We start from the raw sequence: 18699 nt of genomic DNA, 5'->3' as shown, positions 1-18699 counted from the left end.
GTTCACTGCCATGGAAGAGCCTTCTCCTCAGCAGCATTATATAAAATATATAAAATATATAAAATATGAGACTTCTACTGGCTGTGGCACTCTGCCAGTCAGAGCAGCCCAGCTTTGCCTCCTGGACCCTCTAGCAGGTTGTGCCCTTGGGGTATTTCAGGAGTACCTCCAGCTCCCTGCAGAGCCTGGCCAGGAACTGCTAGCCCTGCCTTGCAGGTTGGGCATGATGCAACGCTGTGCCTGTTTAGAGGCAATTTTCATGATAAACTGGGCTTAGGCAGAGTGGCCAGGCTTGGGGAACCTCCCAGTAGCTAACCATATGTTGCTGTTTTGAAGATTAGTGCCTTAATTCTACCTACTGCATTCACTGTAGGCACAAAAGTTCCCTGAAGGCAGCCCTAACTACCTGTAAATGTACCTGAGTAATTCAATATTGTGCTTATCCAAAATCAGATCGCTAGTTAACACTGGACAAATATTGCATAACTTTCTGAAAATTATTTTTTTCTAAAAAGTGAGTGTTAGAAATCAGAATCAGTATGAATAGTTTTACAAGTTAAATTTATGGCATCACTAAATGGCGCACCCAGTTGATATTAATTTTCCTATACAGCTGCTAAGTGCTCCTAGTGCTTCATTCATTATGGAAAGAGAGTCCCATCAAATGTTTCAAATGTTTTAGGGTTTTGGTTAAGCAAATGGAAATTTTATAGAGAAGTTCTGATGATTATGAATAACTGAATAACTGATATTTTAATTTCATGTAAGACATGTTGGCTACTAAAAATCCTCTGAAAAGAATTAAATTACTCTTCATAAAATTTGCTTTTAATAAAGTTAAGTAGACGAATGCAATCTCAGAGATCAAAAAAATCTTACTCTGAACTATTTTGCAATATTGTTGATCAGGATATATATGGTAGTTTAATCCATAAACTCTGCAAGCCTTAGCCACTTCTTTCAAACTAAGATTACTGACCAAAGAAAATTAAAAGTTTTCAAACTTAATAATATAAATCATGGAATTCAGCATTCTTCTTGAGTCTACCCTTTGTCAGGTGTGAAAAAGGAAGGATCTCACAAAAGGCATAAAAAATACCACAAATTATACACACTGCTATTAGGTAGATGGAACGAGAGGAGGATGGTGTCATGGAAAAAGAACAGGAAACAGCAAATGTTCAGAACTCAATATTTTAATACATTTGCTTTGGGTAATACCTATTAAATGCATTTATTAATGGTCTGGAAACAGCTGGACTGTCAGGAAGGAAGTGTGTGGCTAACATAAAGTTGCATAGGTTAGTGAACACTGAAAAAGCAAGGAACTATATGCAGCAGGTTTAGTTAATCTGGCCAATTGAGCAATCTACCTGCAAATGAAATCTATTGTGGACACTTTCCAGGTAATGCACACTGAAATGAAGAATTTTAACCACTACTGAAATCAACTAATCATCATGGACAGCTCAGTGAACATCTCTGTGCACAGACATGGTCAAAGAGGAAGAAGATGTTAAACTAGTTCTATGTGAAAACATTTTTAGATGGCAGCTGACAGCATTTGCTTTGAATGCAGGATTTAATACACATAAAACTTTCTCAAAAGCAGAGTGTTATACAAAGACAAAATAACCAAACCAGCTTTAATAAAAACCAACGCCTCAGAATGATTGGAACAGTTTTCACGAGGGCGCTGTGAAAAAAATGGTGAAAGGTTTGGAAAATGACTGACTTTGTAATTCTAATGTGTGCACGTAAGATTATATTTAGAATTACATCATAGAAATTAAGGAATTTGACTGAAGGGCATTAGTCAGGTGACTAGCCCCTCCCAGCTCTCTGCAGTCAGGGCAGATTGACAAACATTTCCAGAGGGCTCTCAGCCCACTTGGGATGTGCACTGTCCTGGAAGAAACTCTTTTGCTCCATTAACTACAGAGGAAGCTTTAGTTGTTGCCTCAGTTAAAAGCCTCAAGTTAGATGAGTTGAACCCAGGCCTGAATAGCCATGCAACACAAATCGAATATGAATGAATATGAACTTGCTTTAAAAAGATTTCTCTTTTAACATAACCATTTGTGTGTATACCCTTAGGTGGATCACTAAATGGTCAAAGAAATATTAAGTACCATGTCTGAGAAGAGGGCAGGGCCCATCTGTCATGAAACAACACAGGGAAGAAAAGTCAGGACCAATAAACATTAGAAACATTGGGAATTTTATGTAAAGTCTTCTGCTAAACAGAACATGCACGTAATTCTTATGGCTTATTTCACTCCAGGTGTGATTCAAACCTCACTTTACCATGAGTTAGGACAAACTAACAGACATAAAACTGGTAGGGAGGAAGACTGTAGCTTATCAGGAGTCCCCATACATAGAATAGTGGATAGGAGTTATTCTTTCACTGAAGAAAAGTGAGTGATTTGATTTAGGATGAATAACTTCTCCTTTGGAGCATAATTTTTTCAATCTATATCTTAATCTGGCAACCCACATTTACTGAAATCAGAGCAGGTATTTTCAGATGATGAGTACTGTAGGAGTGTACTCCTCATGTTCGGTCTGAATCTCCTTAACATTTAAATATTTAATATGAACTAAAAATAAAAGCACCAGTATTTATATTTTAATGAAAAATAAATGAAAAATATCATGTTTGATAGTGTCTCTTTGCCTCCAGCACTCAGTATTTTTCTTGACATTTGAGTTATGTTCCTTAGAACTGAATTACTCCCACAATTCACAACATCAGTTTGATACTAATTTTAAAAATGCAAAAAAACTGAATCCATCAGCTAGTTACAACTCTCACATCTGCAGTTAACCTATAAAAAAATTATAATAAGAATTTCCCACCTGACTAACACAGCTGGCCTGACTGAGCGTGCTCACTGCTCTCATATAGCTCTGATTCCTTGAGCGAAACTTTGGGGAATTGTAGTTTGCAGAGGGATCCAGGTTGTGACCCCCAGGCACGTCACTTGCAGTTTGAAGGTAGCTCTGACTACAAAGGAAAGAGGAAGAAAAAAAGGAAAGGGTGTAAAACTACAGATGGAATCAATTAGGACACTAAAGACAGTAATTTGTATGAAACACACAAACCCACTCCCCTGGGTCCAAATCTTGGTCTTTATAAAACATCACATATCTGTTGTAGCCAAATGTCTTACAAGGAGACAATCTGTCTGTGGTTTTGCAACCTAGATGGTATGAAATTTCTTTTCTGTATTGAAACACCATCAATCCTCCTGGCTATTAACGCTGAACTTTACTAAAAGACAATGTCTGTGTCAACAGGAACAAAAAACAGCTAAAGCACAAACCAAAGTAACTTAAAAATCTTTTTTTGTCGATAAAATCTGCTACTTGTAATCCGGTTTTCATCAGGGTTTTAGGCATCAAGAGCCCTTTTATCTTCCAAGAATTGATATAGTTTTACAAAAGATTAAAATATCCCATGTTCAGCTAAAAAAAAAAAAAAAAAAAAAAAAATTAATAAGGTGCTCAGAGTAACTACATGAAGCTCTAGAAATTGTTTTATTACAAAATGTTTCCCATTTTGCAGGAGTGGGACCATAACATCACACTGAGCTCTCTTCAGTATGCTTTCACACCAAGTGTATGCTGGTCTTCGTGTTCTGTTTTAAATGTATTGATTAACATTCCTGGAAAATAAATAAACCTGAGAAAAGTGCAGTACTTTGTCTTGAATACAAAAAAATTAAACTCTGGTACGCCAGAGTTCTCAGAACCTCTGTAAATCACATTTTAGAACTTTCCTCTGCACATCAGTGCAGAAATTAATTCATGTCCCAGACAATATTTGGTTTCATGCAGTAAACAGGCAGATTTCATATTTATTCTTTAAAGGTAGCTCAAGCATAAAAGGCTTCTAGGAAAGTAGATTTGTGCCAGTTGAATGCCAAATGTTGGCCATACAGTCACTTCATGCTGAGCTGGCAGAGCTGGTCAGTTCAGCAGTGACATGTGCCTGGGCTGCTGGAAATTTCCCTGTGAAAGTGAAGTTTCCTCTCTGGAAGAACCACTGGAGACCACTCAGTGAGTGAGAAAGCCACAGGTTCAACTCCACAAGACCAAGCACAAACCAAGGTTTTGTTTCTCAGACCATGTGCATCAAAAACTGAGCATGACCATGGGCTGGTGCTTGAGGAAAATCTCAGCCTTCCTCATGGAGCAGACACAACCTGAGTTTGGATGCTACCCCCAAGGAGCACTCTGGGAGGAGTCTCAAACGTGTTATCATGGCTTTGCCTAGAAAGGCAGAGCACTGAGATCCATCTCCCCGTGTGGCCATGTCCTTTCATGTCTGATGTGTGATGATCCAGTATTCCCTCACACCACCAGCTGCAAGAGCAGATGGGATTTAGAGATCCTGATACTTGGGAGGTCTGTTCTCAGGCATTTCCATGTGTTCCCCCATCTCAGGGTCAACATAGACACAGCCTTGCTTCCTTGGTGCATCTGCCTTGGATTCACAGAATCATTTGCTTTGGAAAAGGCCCCTGAGTTCATTGAATCCAACTGTTAACTGAATTGCCAAGTCCATTGCTAAACCATGTCCCTAAGCACCACATCTACATGTCCTTTAAATACCCCCAGGGATGGTGACTCAGCCATTTCCCTGGGCAGCCTGTTCCAATGCCTGACAATTGTTTAAATGAAGAAAATTTTCCTAATAAATTTGCTGGAGTATATCCAAAGAAAAGCAACAGAGCTGGTGAAGCAAGAAAAAAAGGATGCATTTTGTTTTCATCTTTGTTCAGGACAGCCATTCTTTCAAAATCCAAAGAAATTACCCTGGAGAGAAAAACAATTAATTTCTTCCTGTCTATTCAGTTCCTTCTATGGAATGTCTCTGTAACCTCATGCCAGAGGTAAACTATGTAGAAACTATGCTGTTACTGCTAAAACCAAAATGAAAATGTATGAGATTATTGCAGGTACGTGCTCAGAGGTTAATTAAGTCATTACAGTCAAAGCAATTCTATGATTAAAATAACAGCCTGATAGTGGGTCTAATTTGGTTCTAGATGATAAAAACAAGAGCATTTGTTTGTTCCCATAGGTATGAAGACAAATATAAAAGATTAGGTGAAGTGGTGTAAAAGCTCACTATTCACATTTAGTTGCTGGATGTAACTAAACTTCCTTTCCTCTATAGATAGGCTGTTGACTGACAGCTGCTCTGTGTCATTCTGATTTTCGCATATACTTTACTTACTCATGGAATCACAGAATGGCTTGTGATGGAAGGGGCCTTAAAGATCATGTAGATCCAAGCCCCTACCAAAGGCAAGTACATCTCCCACTAGCCCACATTGCTCAAAGCCCCATCCAGCCTGGCCCTGAACACAGCCAGGGATGGGGCATCCACAGCTTCTCTGGGCAGCCTGTGCCAGGGCCTCGCCACCCTCACAGACAATAATTTATTCCTAAGATTTAACTCAAATCTCCAAGTTCAAAACTGATCACCCTTTGCCTTATCACTACCTAGCTAGGTAAAAAGTCACTCTCCCTTTTCTTTAAAAGTCCTGTTTAGGTACTGGAAGGTTGCAAGTGTGCCTTCTCTTCTCCAGGCTGAACATCCCCAGATCTCCCAGCCTATCCTCACAGGAGAGATGCTCCAGCCCTCTGATCATCTTGTGGCCTCCTGTGCACCTGATCTAAGGGTCCACATTCTTGTGCTGTCTCCTTACCTGGACACACTACTGCAGGTGGGGTCTCACCAGGGCAGAGGGACTTTTAATCTGTCTGGTATTGTCACTAATCTTTTTGATGTTGGTACATTAGTATTTTTTCAAAACAAATAAATCCCTCCTGGACGTTCTGCTTGTCATCATCAGGTGGCAAAATCTAGATTCTGAGCTCATAAACCGCTTGTTAAAGAGATGTTTGAGATTTCAGTAAAACATGGGGCATATTAAGAAAAGATAGAAGGAATAGAATTAAATTAGAAATTACTGTATGAAATACTTAAAATTAATTAATTCAAACCTGATTCTAATAACTGTCCCCTTTGCTAAATAATGCTTAACAACCTACTATTTAATTAATCACATTCTGGTCCCTTTTTAGGTATTGCTATCATTAAATATCATCAACAATCTTTACAGAAATAATTGCTTATGGAAAGAAGCCCAGTATTCCATAGTACTTCCAAGCAGCTGACTTTTGATGAATGAGTTTGGATATCACCTTATAGTTAAATATCACCAACAATTTTTCATTTATCAGAGAAGATTAATTGAACCATGGAACTGTAGCAAAGTAAAAGAAATGTTGCATAAAAAAGGCTATAAAGACAATTTTACACTCATTTGATTAACACTGAAATTTTCCTGATAAAATATTAGTTTTTATTCTTAAGATATAATCTCAAAGTTATCCTCTGGGATAAATCTTGTCAATGCATGGTGAAAATTATGACCTTTCTATAAACATGATCCAGAAGTGAAATGCCAGAGTTACATGGGGAAGTTGCTCTCAAATGTCATGATCTGTTGCTCAAGGAATCTCATGCTTGTCAACAATGCTAGAAAACACAATCAACATCTGGCCTTAGTAAATGCTGACTTTTTATTGACTTTTAATGACTCTATCTATAAGCTTAGGAACAAAATTCTTGACCTTCATTTCCAAAACATCAAAGTTTTTTGCTTTGAAAAATGGAAATAATTTTATTTTATGTCCTGTAGCAGCATAGATGATCTTATATTTCAGCTGATCACTGCAGAAGGGCAATGTGCAAATGAGATGTTTTAACAGATCATCTTTAGGACCACTAAGCAAATACACACAGTAACATCAAAGAAGTGGCTCTAAAAATCAGTATTATGGAAAAGGAAAAATAGGGTATGACAAACAGGAAAATTAAATTAGTATGTCTGCTGTCTTCCCACTTGCTTTTCTGAATAGACTAGATTTTAGGAAGAGATGTCCTTTAAAAGCTTTTCTGTCCCCAAGGGTTACTTTATATTTTCCATTGGCTTCAGAAAAGTTCATGGCAGCCAGGCAGAGGTCTTAAATTTAATGAGAAATATCTTAGCTGAAAGAAATGCTCAAAGCCTAAAAAAATTTTGGGGAAAAAAAGCACTTCCATTTAATGACTGTGCAGCTGTTGAGAACCTCTGCTCTAAAAGTGAAAGACTCCCAGTGTAGATAGCTAAATTTGCAACAGCACATTCAGCACTCAGCAGATTGTCTGAGTGTGTTCAGGGAGGACAAAATACTCTATTACAACAGATAAAGTGAGCTATAGCATGACATGGTTATCTGGGACAGGACAACTGTTGGCATGTCTGATAGCACAGCTGGGATAGCCTGTCACCCTGGTGCAGAGTGAATGGCAGAGAGGCTAGGCTGCATTTTCAAAAAAAAAAAAAAAAAAAAAAAAAAAAGAAAAGAAGAATCTTCCTTCAAGGGAAGAGACAGTAGTCCAAGAACAGTCCAAAGCAGTTCCTAAGGGTTTTGCATTACAGTCTCCATTTTGCATTTCTTTAAACTGCAAAAACTCAGGCTTCTGTATCCAAACCTCACGTGTCCTGATGCTCCTACCTGAAAGCTGCCCCCTCCTCCAGGCTCAGAACTCACATTTACCAGCACCCCCAAGGACAGCTTTTTCCTTGCTGATCCACCCAGATCCCAATCCTTACTGCTCCCTCTTTAAGTCCCAGCTCACAGTTTCCTATTCAAGGTCCTCTAAGACACCCCCTACCCCCTGCAGAAATCAGCATTGGATCACTTATCCTTCTGTCCTGTGCAGATTTCAAAAGTACCCCTTACACCCTCTATTTGTCACCAAAGTCCTGTTCAACCTGCTACAGCCACCTAATCCCACCTCCTCACTTAGGAGGCTACCATGAATCCAAAATCACTTTGACTTTTTGTGCAAACTAACTGTTCTTGCCCACACTTTGTCAAGAGTAAAATTTAAGAGCAGAATGGGGGAAAATAATTGCAGGAAAACACCTGTTACTTTAACCTTACAACAAGCAACAAGATGTGCTAAAAAACCCCAAAGCCAAAGGAAAATTAAAAAGGATGACTTTTAAAAATCCTTTTGACTCCAAACTCCCAATTTAAATTTGTGCTTTTCCTTGTCTTCTAGTTATCCTTATTAGAACATATATCAAAAATCTAGAAATAAATTTAAGTTTTCTTGTACTGTAATAAAAAAGCACTACATAAGGTTTGTGAAGAGATTTCAGGAGATAGAAAAGGATGTTTATATCTCCTTATCTTTTCCCAACTTAGGCCCTTTTGAAAGAAGATTTGGAAAACCAGAGAGCTATTTAGAACATGTTTTAATGAAAGGAATAATAATGTAAGCTAATCCAATATCTGCAATAACACATTAACAAATAATAAGGGAAGGGCATTAACTAATGATAATAGAAAGACTCTCATTTCCTTGTCTTCAGCAATCTAATATTTAACCTCCTATTTCCTTTTATATTAATGATGTGTTTGTTAAAAGAGTGAGATACTTTATCAATAAGAGAGAGCTAACATTATTTCATTGGTTTTTTTCCCCTGAATTCCATTGTTTTATATAACTTTTGGAAAGTTTATGGGACCATGGATAGTGTCTGAAGTAGCATGGTGACTTCACATTTGGTGATGGGGAATTTGAGGCATTCCCACTACAATGTATGCCACAGGACCTCACACCTCTCAGTCAAAATCTATCACTTTGTGTAGCACTTGGCCCCTCCTTTGTTGTCACTGAGATCAGACGCTGATGAGCTCCCAGGATGGTTTGTGGAATGTTTCCTGAAGTCTCTTGCACTGCTGCATGATGACTATTGCTGTGAGCTAGATTTACAACACACAGTACTGCACTAGGACTTATGCAAACATTGCATGTTTTGCAGAAGATGAATCATTTTGTTGTTTGGTGAAAAGATATGGATGGAAACAATGCTGTTTCACTTTCAGGACAGCTTGAAATGCCAGAATTAGAAAATGGCAGAGTTTTACATCTTAGAGCTTGTCCATGGTCAAAACAGCACAAAAATTTTACAAAATCACAGATTCAAGTAGGTTGGGAAAAGCCTCTGAAATCATCAAGTTCAACCTGTGACCTAACACCACCTTGTCAACTAGATCATGGAACTGAGTGCCACATCCAGTCTTTCCTTAAACACCTCCAGGGATGGTGACTCCACCACCTCCCTGGGCAGCCCATTCCACTGCCCAATCACTCTTTCTGTGAAGAAATTCCTAATGTCCAACCTAAACCTCCCCTGGTGCAGCTTACGGCTGTTTCCTCTTGTCCTGGCCCTGGTTGCCTGCAGGATGAGGCTGATCCCTGCCTGGCTACAACCTCCTTTCAGGCAGCTGTAGAGTGACAAGGCTCCTCTGAGCCTCCTCCAGGCTAAACAACCCCTCAGCCAATCCTCATAGGACTTGTTTCAGACTCTTCACCAGCCTTGCTGCCCTTGTCTGGACATGCTCCAGCACCTCCTTGTCCTTCTTGAAATGAGGGATTAAAAACTGGATACAGGAATTGAAGTGTGGCACCACCAGTGCCAATGTCGTGGTTTAACCCACTACAGCCAAGTACAGGGCAGAAGCCCCCTAACTTCTTCCTACAAATTCTAATTCCTGAGCAACAATACTTCAACCCCAGGGGGATAATGGACTATATAACTCCTGAGAAAGGGATCTCTCAGTCACACTGGTTCAGCTTTTTTACTCCGCATTTTCTGATAAGTGATTGACATCACATACTTTGTCATAAACCTAATATCATTGTTAAAAACAGTATGATTGTGATGCCAGAAATATACTTGACAAGGTTATTCCTTGATCCACTCACATTCTAAACACTGAGCACTCCTCAGGGTACCTCTTCTCTGTCAAATGTTCAGCCATCAGTACGCCCTGGGTCAAGAAGGCACTGAAAGTGAATTAACCTCTTCTGAGGCCTCTAAAAGTTTCAGCAAGAAGGTCACCTTCTGACTCTGAATGGGTTTATCAGGTTTATTCAGAGAGCATCCAGTATAAAGAAAGTCCATGGTCCATCAAATTAATTTTTGGAATTGCCATATTCTAAAATCATACCTTTTTATTTTCATGATCATGCCTGCATTTGTGCAAAAATATGAGAATGAATGGGAACATTAGAGAAAGCACAATCACTTCTGTTCAAATCAGTATAAGCAATTCAGAAGCATCTTTCTGGGACAAAAAGATAAAATTTGTAAAAGAATTCATCTTGGGTGCTTAAAAGGGAGGTGCATTAGAATTATCAAAGTAGTGGCACTTATCAAAACCTATTTTATCGAGAGATTTGCATTTCAATGGATATTCATTTCTCTATCTGGATCTATCTTAACTATGTCTTTCTAGATACATGAAATAACTCATTGACCAGAATCTAATGATTAAGTCTATCCAGCAGTGCCATTGTACAGCAGCTGCTAGTCACACAGTATCTCCATGGAGCCCTGCTGGAGTCAATAGAGCTCTGCAAAGGGGCCCAGATGTGCCTGCATGCAGCCCATTGCAGAACTCAGAGGGTGACATTAAGTCTGATTCTCCCTTTTGAATAGCACATTTAGTCTGGCTCTTTGGAAACTGAAAGTGCACATAAATCTCATAAATTTATCTGTACCAAAGAATTCCTTTTCTAATATTGCCAGTCTGAAGCTACTCTTTGATCACTGGCAGAAATGAGAATTTGGGCCGAATGAAATTATTTAGATGCCTAGATAGTACATAATTGACCCATATATTTTTAAAAAGTGTGCCTGAAAGACATTGAATATTTGATTTATTACAGGAATATGCTAGGAAAGAGGTGGATTCTGCTGTTTCCATCCTTATGAAATGCCTACTAATCACTGGTAGGAGAAAACTCTTACTGTCAGTAAGTGTTTAGGGATTTGGTACAACATGAACCAGAAGAAAATGAGAGGAAATAATCAGAATGGTTAAACAGTCTGGTGGTTTGATCACTCCTTGCAAAGATACAGAGGATGTAGGCTCAGCCAAGCCTGTATTCCAAATCACTCAAAATGTGCATGCAATAAAAAAAACCGTAGGATATAAGAAATCAAAACTCTAAACTTTCTAAAAGGTGACAGATTTACACATATAGCTAATCTATAGCTAATCCTAAAAGTCTTGTTCCAATATTATATTTTCAGCTTGCCTAGGCAAGCAGGCAACAAGCTGGTCAGTATCAACAAAAATCAGGCAGATGTTATGGCAAAAACTTAAAGAGCATTTAAAGCATCGTGTGGCAGTTCAGCAAATGGGACCATGGATCTAAGCAGAACTCAAATATTGGATGTATGTTCCCAAATCCATTAGTGGAATTGAAATATTCATTAAGGAAGCTATCTCTCATTTCTTTTTTTCTTTTTGCTTTTGGTGCCTACACATGTAAACATGCAAAAAGTCCTAATTGGGTAGAACAATTGTAGACTGCTGGATATCAGGACTCATTAAAGCATTTGAACATGAGCTTAATCTAAACACACATGTAAGTCCATTAAAACCAGTAGATCTAAAGTGTCTTCATGCTGAAGATGTTAATGAGCCTATGTAGTGTCTGGAGAAGCAATTGAGTAGAATTGGGACAAGTGAATATATATATATATATAACTTATGTTTTTTTAACCAAAAGCATCTTGATTTTCAAATCCTTGCCTGAAGAAGTGTTTCTTTACACGTCCTTTATAGTCCTACTTAGTTTTTTATTGAAAACTAAACAAATGAGAAAATCAGCTTTTGGTCCTTTTCAAATGAAAAGTAAAACTAATATATTTGTTGGAAGTAGGAACAAATAGGCATCAAAAACCAGAAGCATATTTCCCCTTGGATGTCACTATTTGTGCTTGTTATATTGACCTAATCTTACTGCATTTTATCCACAATCCATCGTGTAATTGCATCTTTCTGTGAAAAGCCTGCTTTACTCCTGAAAAGAATCTGGACTTTCTTTGGAGCCTTAGGATCCCATCTTCCATCCCTAATCCAGGGTAATACATTTCAGCCCTAAACATAAAGCTGGTATTTACTAAAACAAGGTGGGAAATCTGAGCTCAGCAACCCCCTGTGTTTCACACCATGGCACTTCTCAGAGAACAAGATGCTTAACACTGCTTAAGAGTGTTTGCTATTATTCTGCAGAGGAAGAAAAGATGGAGATGCCTTCTGACCCCACAAAAGATGTTTCCTAGGTAGCCAGATGACTGTCTGCCCTTCATCAGCATTTCCTCTTAACCCTGCAGACTAATCTAACCCAAATCTTATTGACTGCAGCAGAGAAGGCATCACCGTGCCAGTGGCCCTCTGATTACATTATTAGTTGATAAGGCTTTGTAATTAGCCCTCCAACTCTCCTCAGTAAATCTCCAATTTCACCCCTCAGAGACTCTGAGTAGATGCTACTACACTATAGGGCCTCAGAAAGCTACTAATGAAGTGTGTAATGAGGCTTTTTAGAGTCAGAAGATTGAGAGAAAACAACCCAAAGATAAATAAAAAGCTTATAAAAGATGAGGGTTCCTTTTTCAGTGATTTTCCTCATAACTTCTATTAAGAATATTTCTCAGGAGTGGCTTCAAAGCAATTCCTAATTTAAAAAGTAGAGGAGTTAATGGCAAATTGAAGTTTACCTTAAAAATTAAAAAAGGCTTGAAACCCTGGTGCACAGCAATGAATAATGTTGAAAGAGAACATTAATTTTTCTAGCAAGGAAGGTGTGCTTTAACTCTCAATCTGTGATATTTTTGCAGCACACCTACTCCCCCACACATGCACATTTACCCATGGCCTTTTCTGTGTACACTTGCCAAGGGTTGTGTCTAAGGAGAAACACCCACAAATTTGTTTGGCACTAAAGAATAATGGAGTCACTGTCATGGGCAAAGATGGATGAAAACCCACAGGGATGGTGTTAGACATTGCTTGCAAACTTCTCTTTTGGCTTACACTTTCTGTTTTGTAAGCATATTATGGTTAGCACAAATGATTGCAAATTGTAAGATTTTTTTTTTTTTTTTTTTTTTTTTTTTTTTTTTAATTGGAGATTTCCCATATATCTTAGAGGAGCCTGTGCTGTTCCATGGCTCCTGCTGAACCAAGGACTCTGGCAGCTAAGTGCTGTCAGATCTGGTTGAGGTTTAATCCTCTTGCTGTCTGCTTTGGTAACATTTTTGTTGCCAGAATAAAGTCTACAGAACAGAACATGTGGACATGCCTTGGATAACAGTCCAGATAAGAATTAAGTTAGTGTGGTCATGGATAGATGCAATCTCTCACTCTGAGAAGAGGGAAAGCAGTGAAAAGCCATTTTTTTGCTGTGGTTTACTATAAACCCAGAAAACATGTCAACCATTTCAGGCTTTAGACATATTAGCTTACAATACTGAATAAAGTGTTTTGTGATGAGATACCAGACTGTGAGTATTTTACTGTGAGTAAGATGGCTGAAGTATGGACATGCATCATGCTCTTCAGGTGTGCTATGGGTGTAAAAAATCTACAAAACATGTTAAACATGCTCTCTCTCTGTGAGCATGATTCATAATTTAACATACTCATTCCATACAGTGGCCAAAATCTGGCAGAGGGTTAGGCTAAAAACTTAGTTTGGGATTCTCAGGACAATTTCAAGTATCACTGGTATTGTAGTGTGGTAGTTTGCCAAATAATTTGTACTATTGTAGATTCCTTTCCTCATTGAAGGACTATATTTTTGTACTATCTCATGTCTGTCTGCCCACCCATCAGCTTAAGGTGTCTGGACTACCAGAAACACAAACATCTGCCATTAGAGATTTACAAAACAGAAGTACACATTGCTGTCACTGAATTTATTTTACTGTAGCTTAACCTATTTCATCTTCATAGTTTCCTGTGAGTCACTTCAGAGCATAATGGAAAACTTCAGCACAGCATGACTCTTCATTTGTGTGAGTGATACCAGTATGATCTTCAAATAGAGTGTATTTACTTTGGCCTAAAAGCCATTGTTATCATTTTTGACTAAATGGTGAGATGGTTTTCAGACTATTTCACAACACTTCAAAAAGGACATACTGAAAATGAAATTTGCTATTTCTACAGTGTTATTCTGTTCATTTACATAATCAGTATATTAAGTATTTTTTTCTTGAAAATGAAAAGCATCAAATAACCATATTTCTTCAGTTTTTCAGAATTCCTCTCTTAGTCCAGAGTATAAAATTCTTGCTTTATTTTAAACTTTGCTTTCTGGATCCCAGCGTCTCTGATGCTTCCATCTCAGCTTTGCTTGTTTTTTGTTATAAATACAGAAAAATGACATTTACTAGGTTGGAAGGATACCCTTACAAATCATGTGGGTCTCTCTTCCAGGATTACCCAAAACTTTTTAGGACAGGGACAGACACTCCCTTTGTTTCAGCTATCCATTTCATAAACTGCTCAGTTGTTTGATCTTTAATGTAAATGAAAATGCCTAGCAGTATAGAACATGCTTTCTACAAACTACTGCCTTCCAACATGATTTAACTTTATCTTCAGTAGCACCACAGTACAGCAATGCACTGAATAGAAGGGCTTACATTTCAATTTTACTATACCAAAAGTGACATCTGAATAACTTTTTATAATCAATAGTGAAAAATAATTTTTTAAAAATTTATAAAAATCAACATTTTTTTCCCCAGGGCTACTGGGAGTCAACATAATTTCTGCATTAAATGGGACTTCTGGCATTATTCCAAGAAAAAAAAAAGTTGAAAGGAAGCAGATTCAGGTATGTGTCCTGTCTCCAGCACAGCAAGTCTGATTGCATTATAATTTGCTCAAATGCAATTTCCTAATAATTGTAATCAATTACATTGGCCTTCAAATTGATGTTATTGGACTAAGTAGTGCAACATACTATTTAGTTTTTTGAGACATAAAGAAAGAATTGAAATACATTTATCTTCATTGAGTAATCTGGATATTTAGATGCATTTAATTTTTGAAAAGTCCAGAAAAAATTGAGTCCCTTTATGCTATAGCTATACTCAGAAATAAGGCATGTCCATTTCCTGAACCTTTGGCCAAGCTTTTTTATCCTACAGTGAGCGTGGCTGCATTCATCAGAGCTGGTCCCTGAGCCATGTCTTGGCCCTCTCCAGAGGTGAGACAGCTGGCCAGGGCTGGGGATGCTGCTGGTTGTGCTGTCTCTCTGGCAGAGGTGGTGATCAAATAGCTGTGGTTGGGTGTATGACCTGTTTCTGTCAGCTTTATAAACCAGCAGTGGCAGACTATACACTTCTTTTTTTTCTTTTCCCACCAGCTTGGAGTAAAATATACTCCTTTCCAAAAGCAACTTAAAAGCTATTATTTCAGAATTTTAATGCTCCTATTTTGTAATTTACATTTATCTATTTGTATTTATTTATTCAGATGCAGATATGCATTTATATTGTTTAGAAACTTTTAATGTTCCATTTGCTGAATCTTTGAGCAACACAAACCAGCAAAATAGGGCTTACTTTTGTCAAAGCATAAACAGAATTTAAATGAGAAAAAAAATCCTTGCAAGGATGCCTAACAATACTCAGAGGAGAAACACACACACATGTCAAACGTCTGTTGAAGGTTAAGTGAAGGCTGTTCTAATTTTCATTTAATGGTATTCAGGATAGTGATGGAAAACCAGGTTTTTTCTTATGAAATCCATCTACTTTTGGTTTTCAGCCAATAAATTTTTTATACTGCCAAAACTATCAATATTCAGCTTTTATTACAAGTCTACTGGTGCTCTGGCAGACTGCAGTTCTGAGCTACCCTGTCACCCCAGCAGAGGACTAAGAGAATTAAACCCCCATTTTATTTCTGTGCACTAGCTCCCTCCATCTGGGTAAACAAACTAAAAAGCCAGCTAATGCAGCTGACATCTTAAATTATGTAATTTCTCATAACACATGCCAGAAATGCTATTCAACCCTGCTATACATGCAGGAATGCTGCTCAAAGCCCTGGCTTCTGGTTCAGCAGCATGATCAGTGGTACAAATGGTGCTCAGCATGCAGTGGGGATTACTGAGCCATGCTGGAAGAGGAAGGAAAGCTCCATAACCATTATCCATTGCCATATCCTACATGGATATCTGCCAGAGAGAAAAGGCAACCACAGTGACAGGGAGACAGATATACTGGGAGGAGATGGCTTGTGGGGAAAACCCAAGTTTGGGATCACCACTTTGTATTTCTGTGCAACATGAATTTTTTTTCTGCTTTAGGATTGCTGAAATCTGTATATTTTTGCAAGAAACACTTACAAGAACCACAATAGTTGTCATATTTCTGCTTGAAGCTCACTGGAAAAACCCATGAATGTTAGGCAGATTCAAGGTGTTGCCCTTCAGTTTAAGGAAAAACTGGGGACTTAAAAGATATCTGTCAGCAGGAGCAGCCTGGCTGCTCAGTTATTTTTAGTCCAGTGCTAGTGACAAATTTTCAACAGAACCCCTAATAATATTTTACAGTATTACAAAAAGCTTCCTTCTTTTCTGACTGGTTATTGGTAACTATGCCATGAAATCCTCTGGGGCCATGAACAAGCACAGCTGTCAACCCCAGTACATGCATCAGCAGTGCACATTTGCTTTAATCAATTAAATTTTGAGTGGTGTATTTGCAATACATGGAAAACTGACAGAAGACACAACATTTGGTATCGGCCTACTAATAACCACCTGCCTTCAGGATTGAACAAATCAGGGATACTTTCTGTCTTGAAATTTATTCCTTTTTTGAATATGTATGTTTAGTTATGTTTAATTGTTGTCTGAATCTATTTATAAGCTGTAGTGGTCTAGGGCAGGCACCAAGACCTGTCATTCACTGGAAAAATTGTGCTGCTACCCAGATTCCACTGTGGGAGGCCCAACCATAGCTGGAAACAAAGAACAGCACAGAACATATTTTATTTGGTTTAAGTGCTTGGAAAGATAGAACAGTGTCTAGTAAAAGATTTCAATTTGTGGCACAAATAAGATGTACCCTCCAAAACTGGAATGACTGCAACCAAACAGGCTCTGGGCTACCACCATGCCCAAAACCCAGCAGTGGCTGGGACAGTACAATAAGCAATGCAGCTGGAAACTGTTCTCTTCAATAACAGTGAAACTTGATGTCTTTCTTGCAGATTGCAAGGTAAATGATTAAATTTAATTAAGCCAAAAGGATTTTTGCCAAGGGTTTTTGTTTTATTTTATGAAAAGGGGAGTAGAAATGGTAAACCATATGGTATTACCTACAGAACAATAAACAACACTTGGTCAAAGGTTTCACTCTTAATTTCTTTAGTTTATATCCCAGGCAAAAAGATAAAATTGCTAAGCCATGAGAAACATCCTGTTACATTAATAGAAACTACAGATTTTAAATCAGGCTACCACTTTGAAACTCCCCTGACAAGTATATTTACAGTTTACTTATAAAATGGTATATTGAAAAGATAAAAAGAAGAGGAAAATGAATATATATTGGAAAACATATATAGCTACATATTTCCCTGTAGTTTTAAGATTTGCTTTGATTATTTAATAGGCCATATTGTAGTTAGTATGAATGGTAGTATGAATGAAAAACAACCCAGTCAAACAAAATCCTTCACAATGTGTTTAAATGAGTATGATACAATATAGCTGATAGATAAAGCACTGATAAAAAAGGTGTAAAATGCCCCATATATATGGTACAATTATATATTTAATATTATATCTAGTATAGAATAAAGTATATGTCGTATTTCAGAGAAAGCAATGAAATAGCAAAAAACCATATAATACAAACCAATCATTCTAAAGAAAAAAATCAGCACTTTGAACTTTTGGCATAAAATATATATATATTTCCTTCAGAAAACATAGCAAATCATTCAGAAGTAGAAGGATGAAAGAAGATGGCAGGTTTTCATCCAGTAACCACAAGAAACTGTAGCTAAGTTAAAATGAAGCATAAAAATTACCTTTTAAACTACAGATATTTTTTTTCCTATGGAAGCTTGCCATTGCCCATAAGACACAAAGAAAAGTTATCCAAGTCATGACAGCTTCCAGAAAGGAGTAGTGAAGCTTACTTTTGGTGATCTCCAAGTGGTCTTTGCCCAATGGATTTTAACAATGACTCTGGCCGAACTGTTAATTTTGGCGATGTCTTGGGGCTAGTATCAGAATCTCCACTTTCTTCATCTCCCATGGCCTTAATATAGCTCCCACTTCTCATTCTTCTGCATGGGATCTCTTCATCTTTCCCACCAGCTGGGTATCCTCCCCATTCATCCTGAGGTACCTAACAGAGACAATAAAACACACACACAGAGAATGTGCTTTATTTTTTTCATATGTTTAAATACTTCCTTCTGTTTTATATTTTACAAAGACAAGAAATGAATTTTTTAATCTTCATAAACAGATTGCTTATAAAGAGATTTCTAAGAACCCTAAATGATTTTGCCATTCAACTTCAGAGCTGGAAATTTTCAGTTTATAAATGTTAGAACCCAAGGAACAATGAAGTCATGGATTGTGAGCTGAGCTGTAATATCTATTAGATGTGCTCCAAACTGCAGGAAGCAGCTTTAAGTTTGCATATAGATAAGAGTATCAGGTATATTAGACCTAAAACTCATTGAAAGCTGAGCACATTGGGGTTTATTACCAATTGTTCT

The 18699-nt window shown here is 37.8% G+C and overlaps 1 protein-coding gene across 4 annotated transcripts in view; it reads right to left on the bottom strand.

The window, feature by feature from the left end:
• Positions 1 to 18699, bottom strand: part of DLGAP2 (DLG associated protein 2) — a 438256-nt gene that overhangs the window by 47637 nt on the left and 371920 nt on the right. For all 4 annotated transcript variants that reach the window (XM_079325551.1, XM_079325552.1, XM_079325553.1 and 1 more), the window contains 2 exons: positions 18109 to 18320; positions 2863 to 3010 (listed from right to left, as the gene is read on the bottom strand). In XM_079325551.1, coding sequence (XP_079181677.1) covers positions 2863 to 3010; positions 18109 to 18320 — 360 coding nt within the window. The remainder of the gene's footprint in view (positions 1 to 2862; positions 3011 to 18108; positions 18321 to 18699) is intronic.

Source organism: Erithacus rubecula (genome assembly GCF_903797595.1).
Source record: "Erithacus rubecula genome assembly, chromosome: 2".
Classification (NCBI taxonomy): Eukaryota; Metazoa; Chordata; class Aves; order Passeriformes; family Muscicapidae; genus Erithacus; species Erithacus rubecula.
Note: the sequence above shows the minus strand (reverse complement) of the source record. Positions and strands in the feature narration are given on the sequence as shown.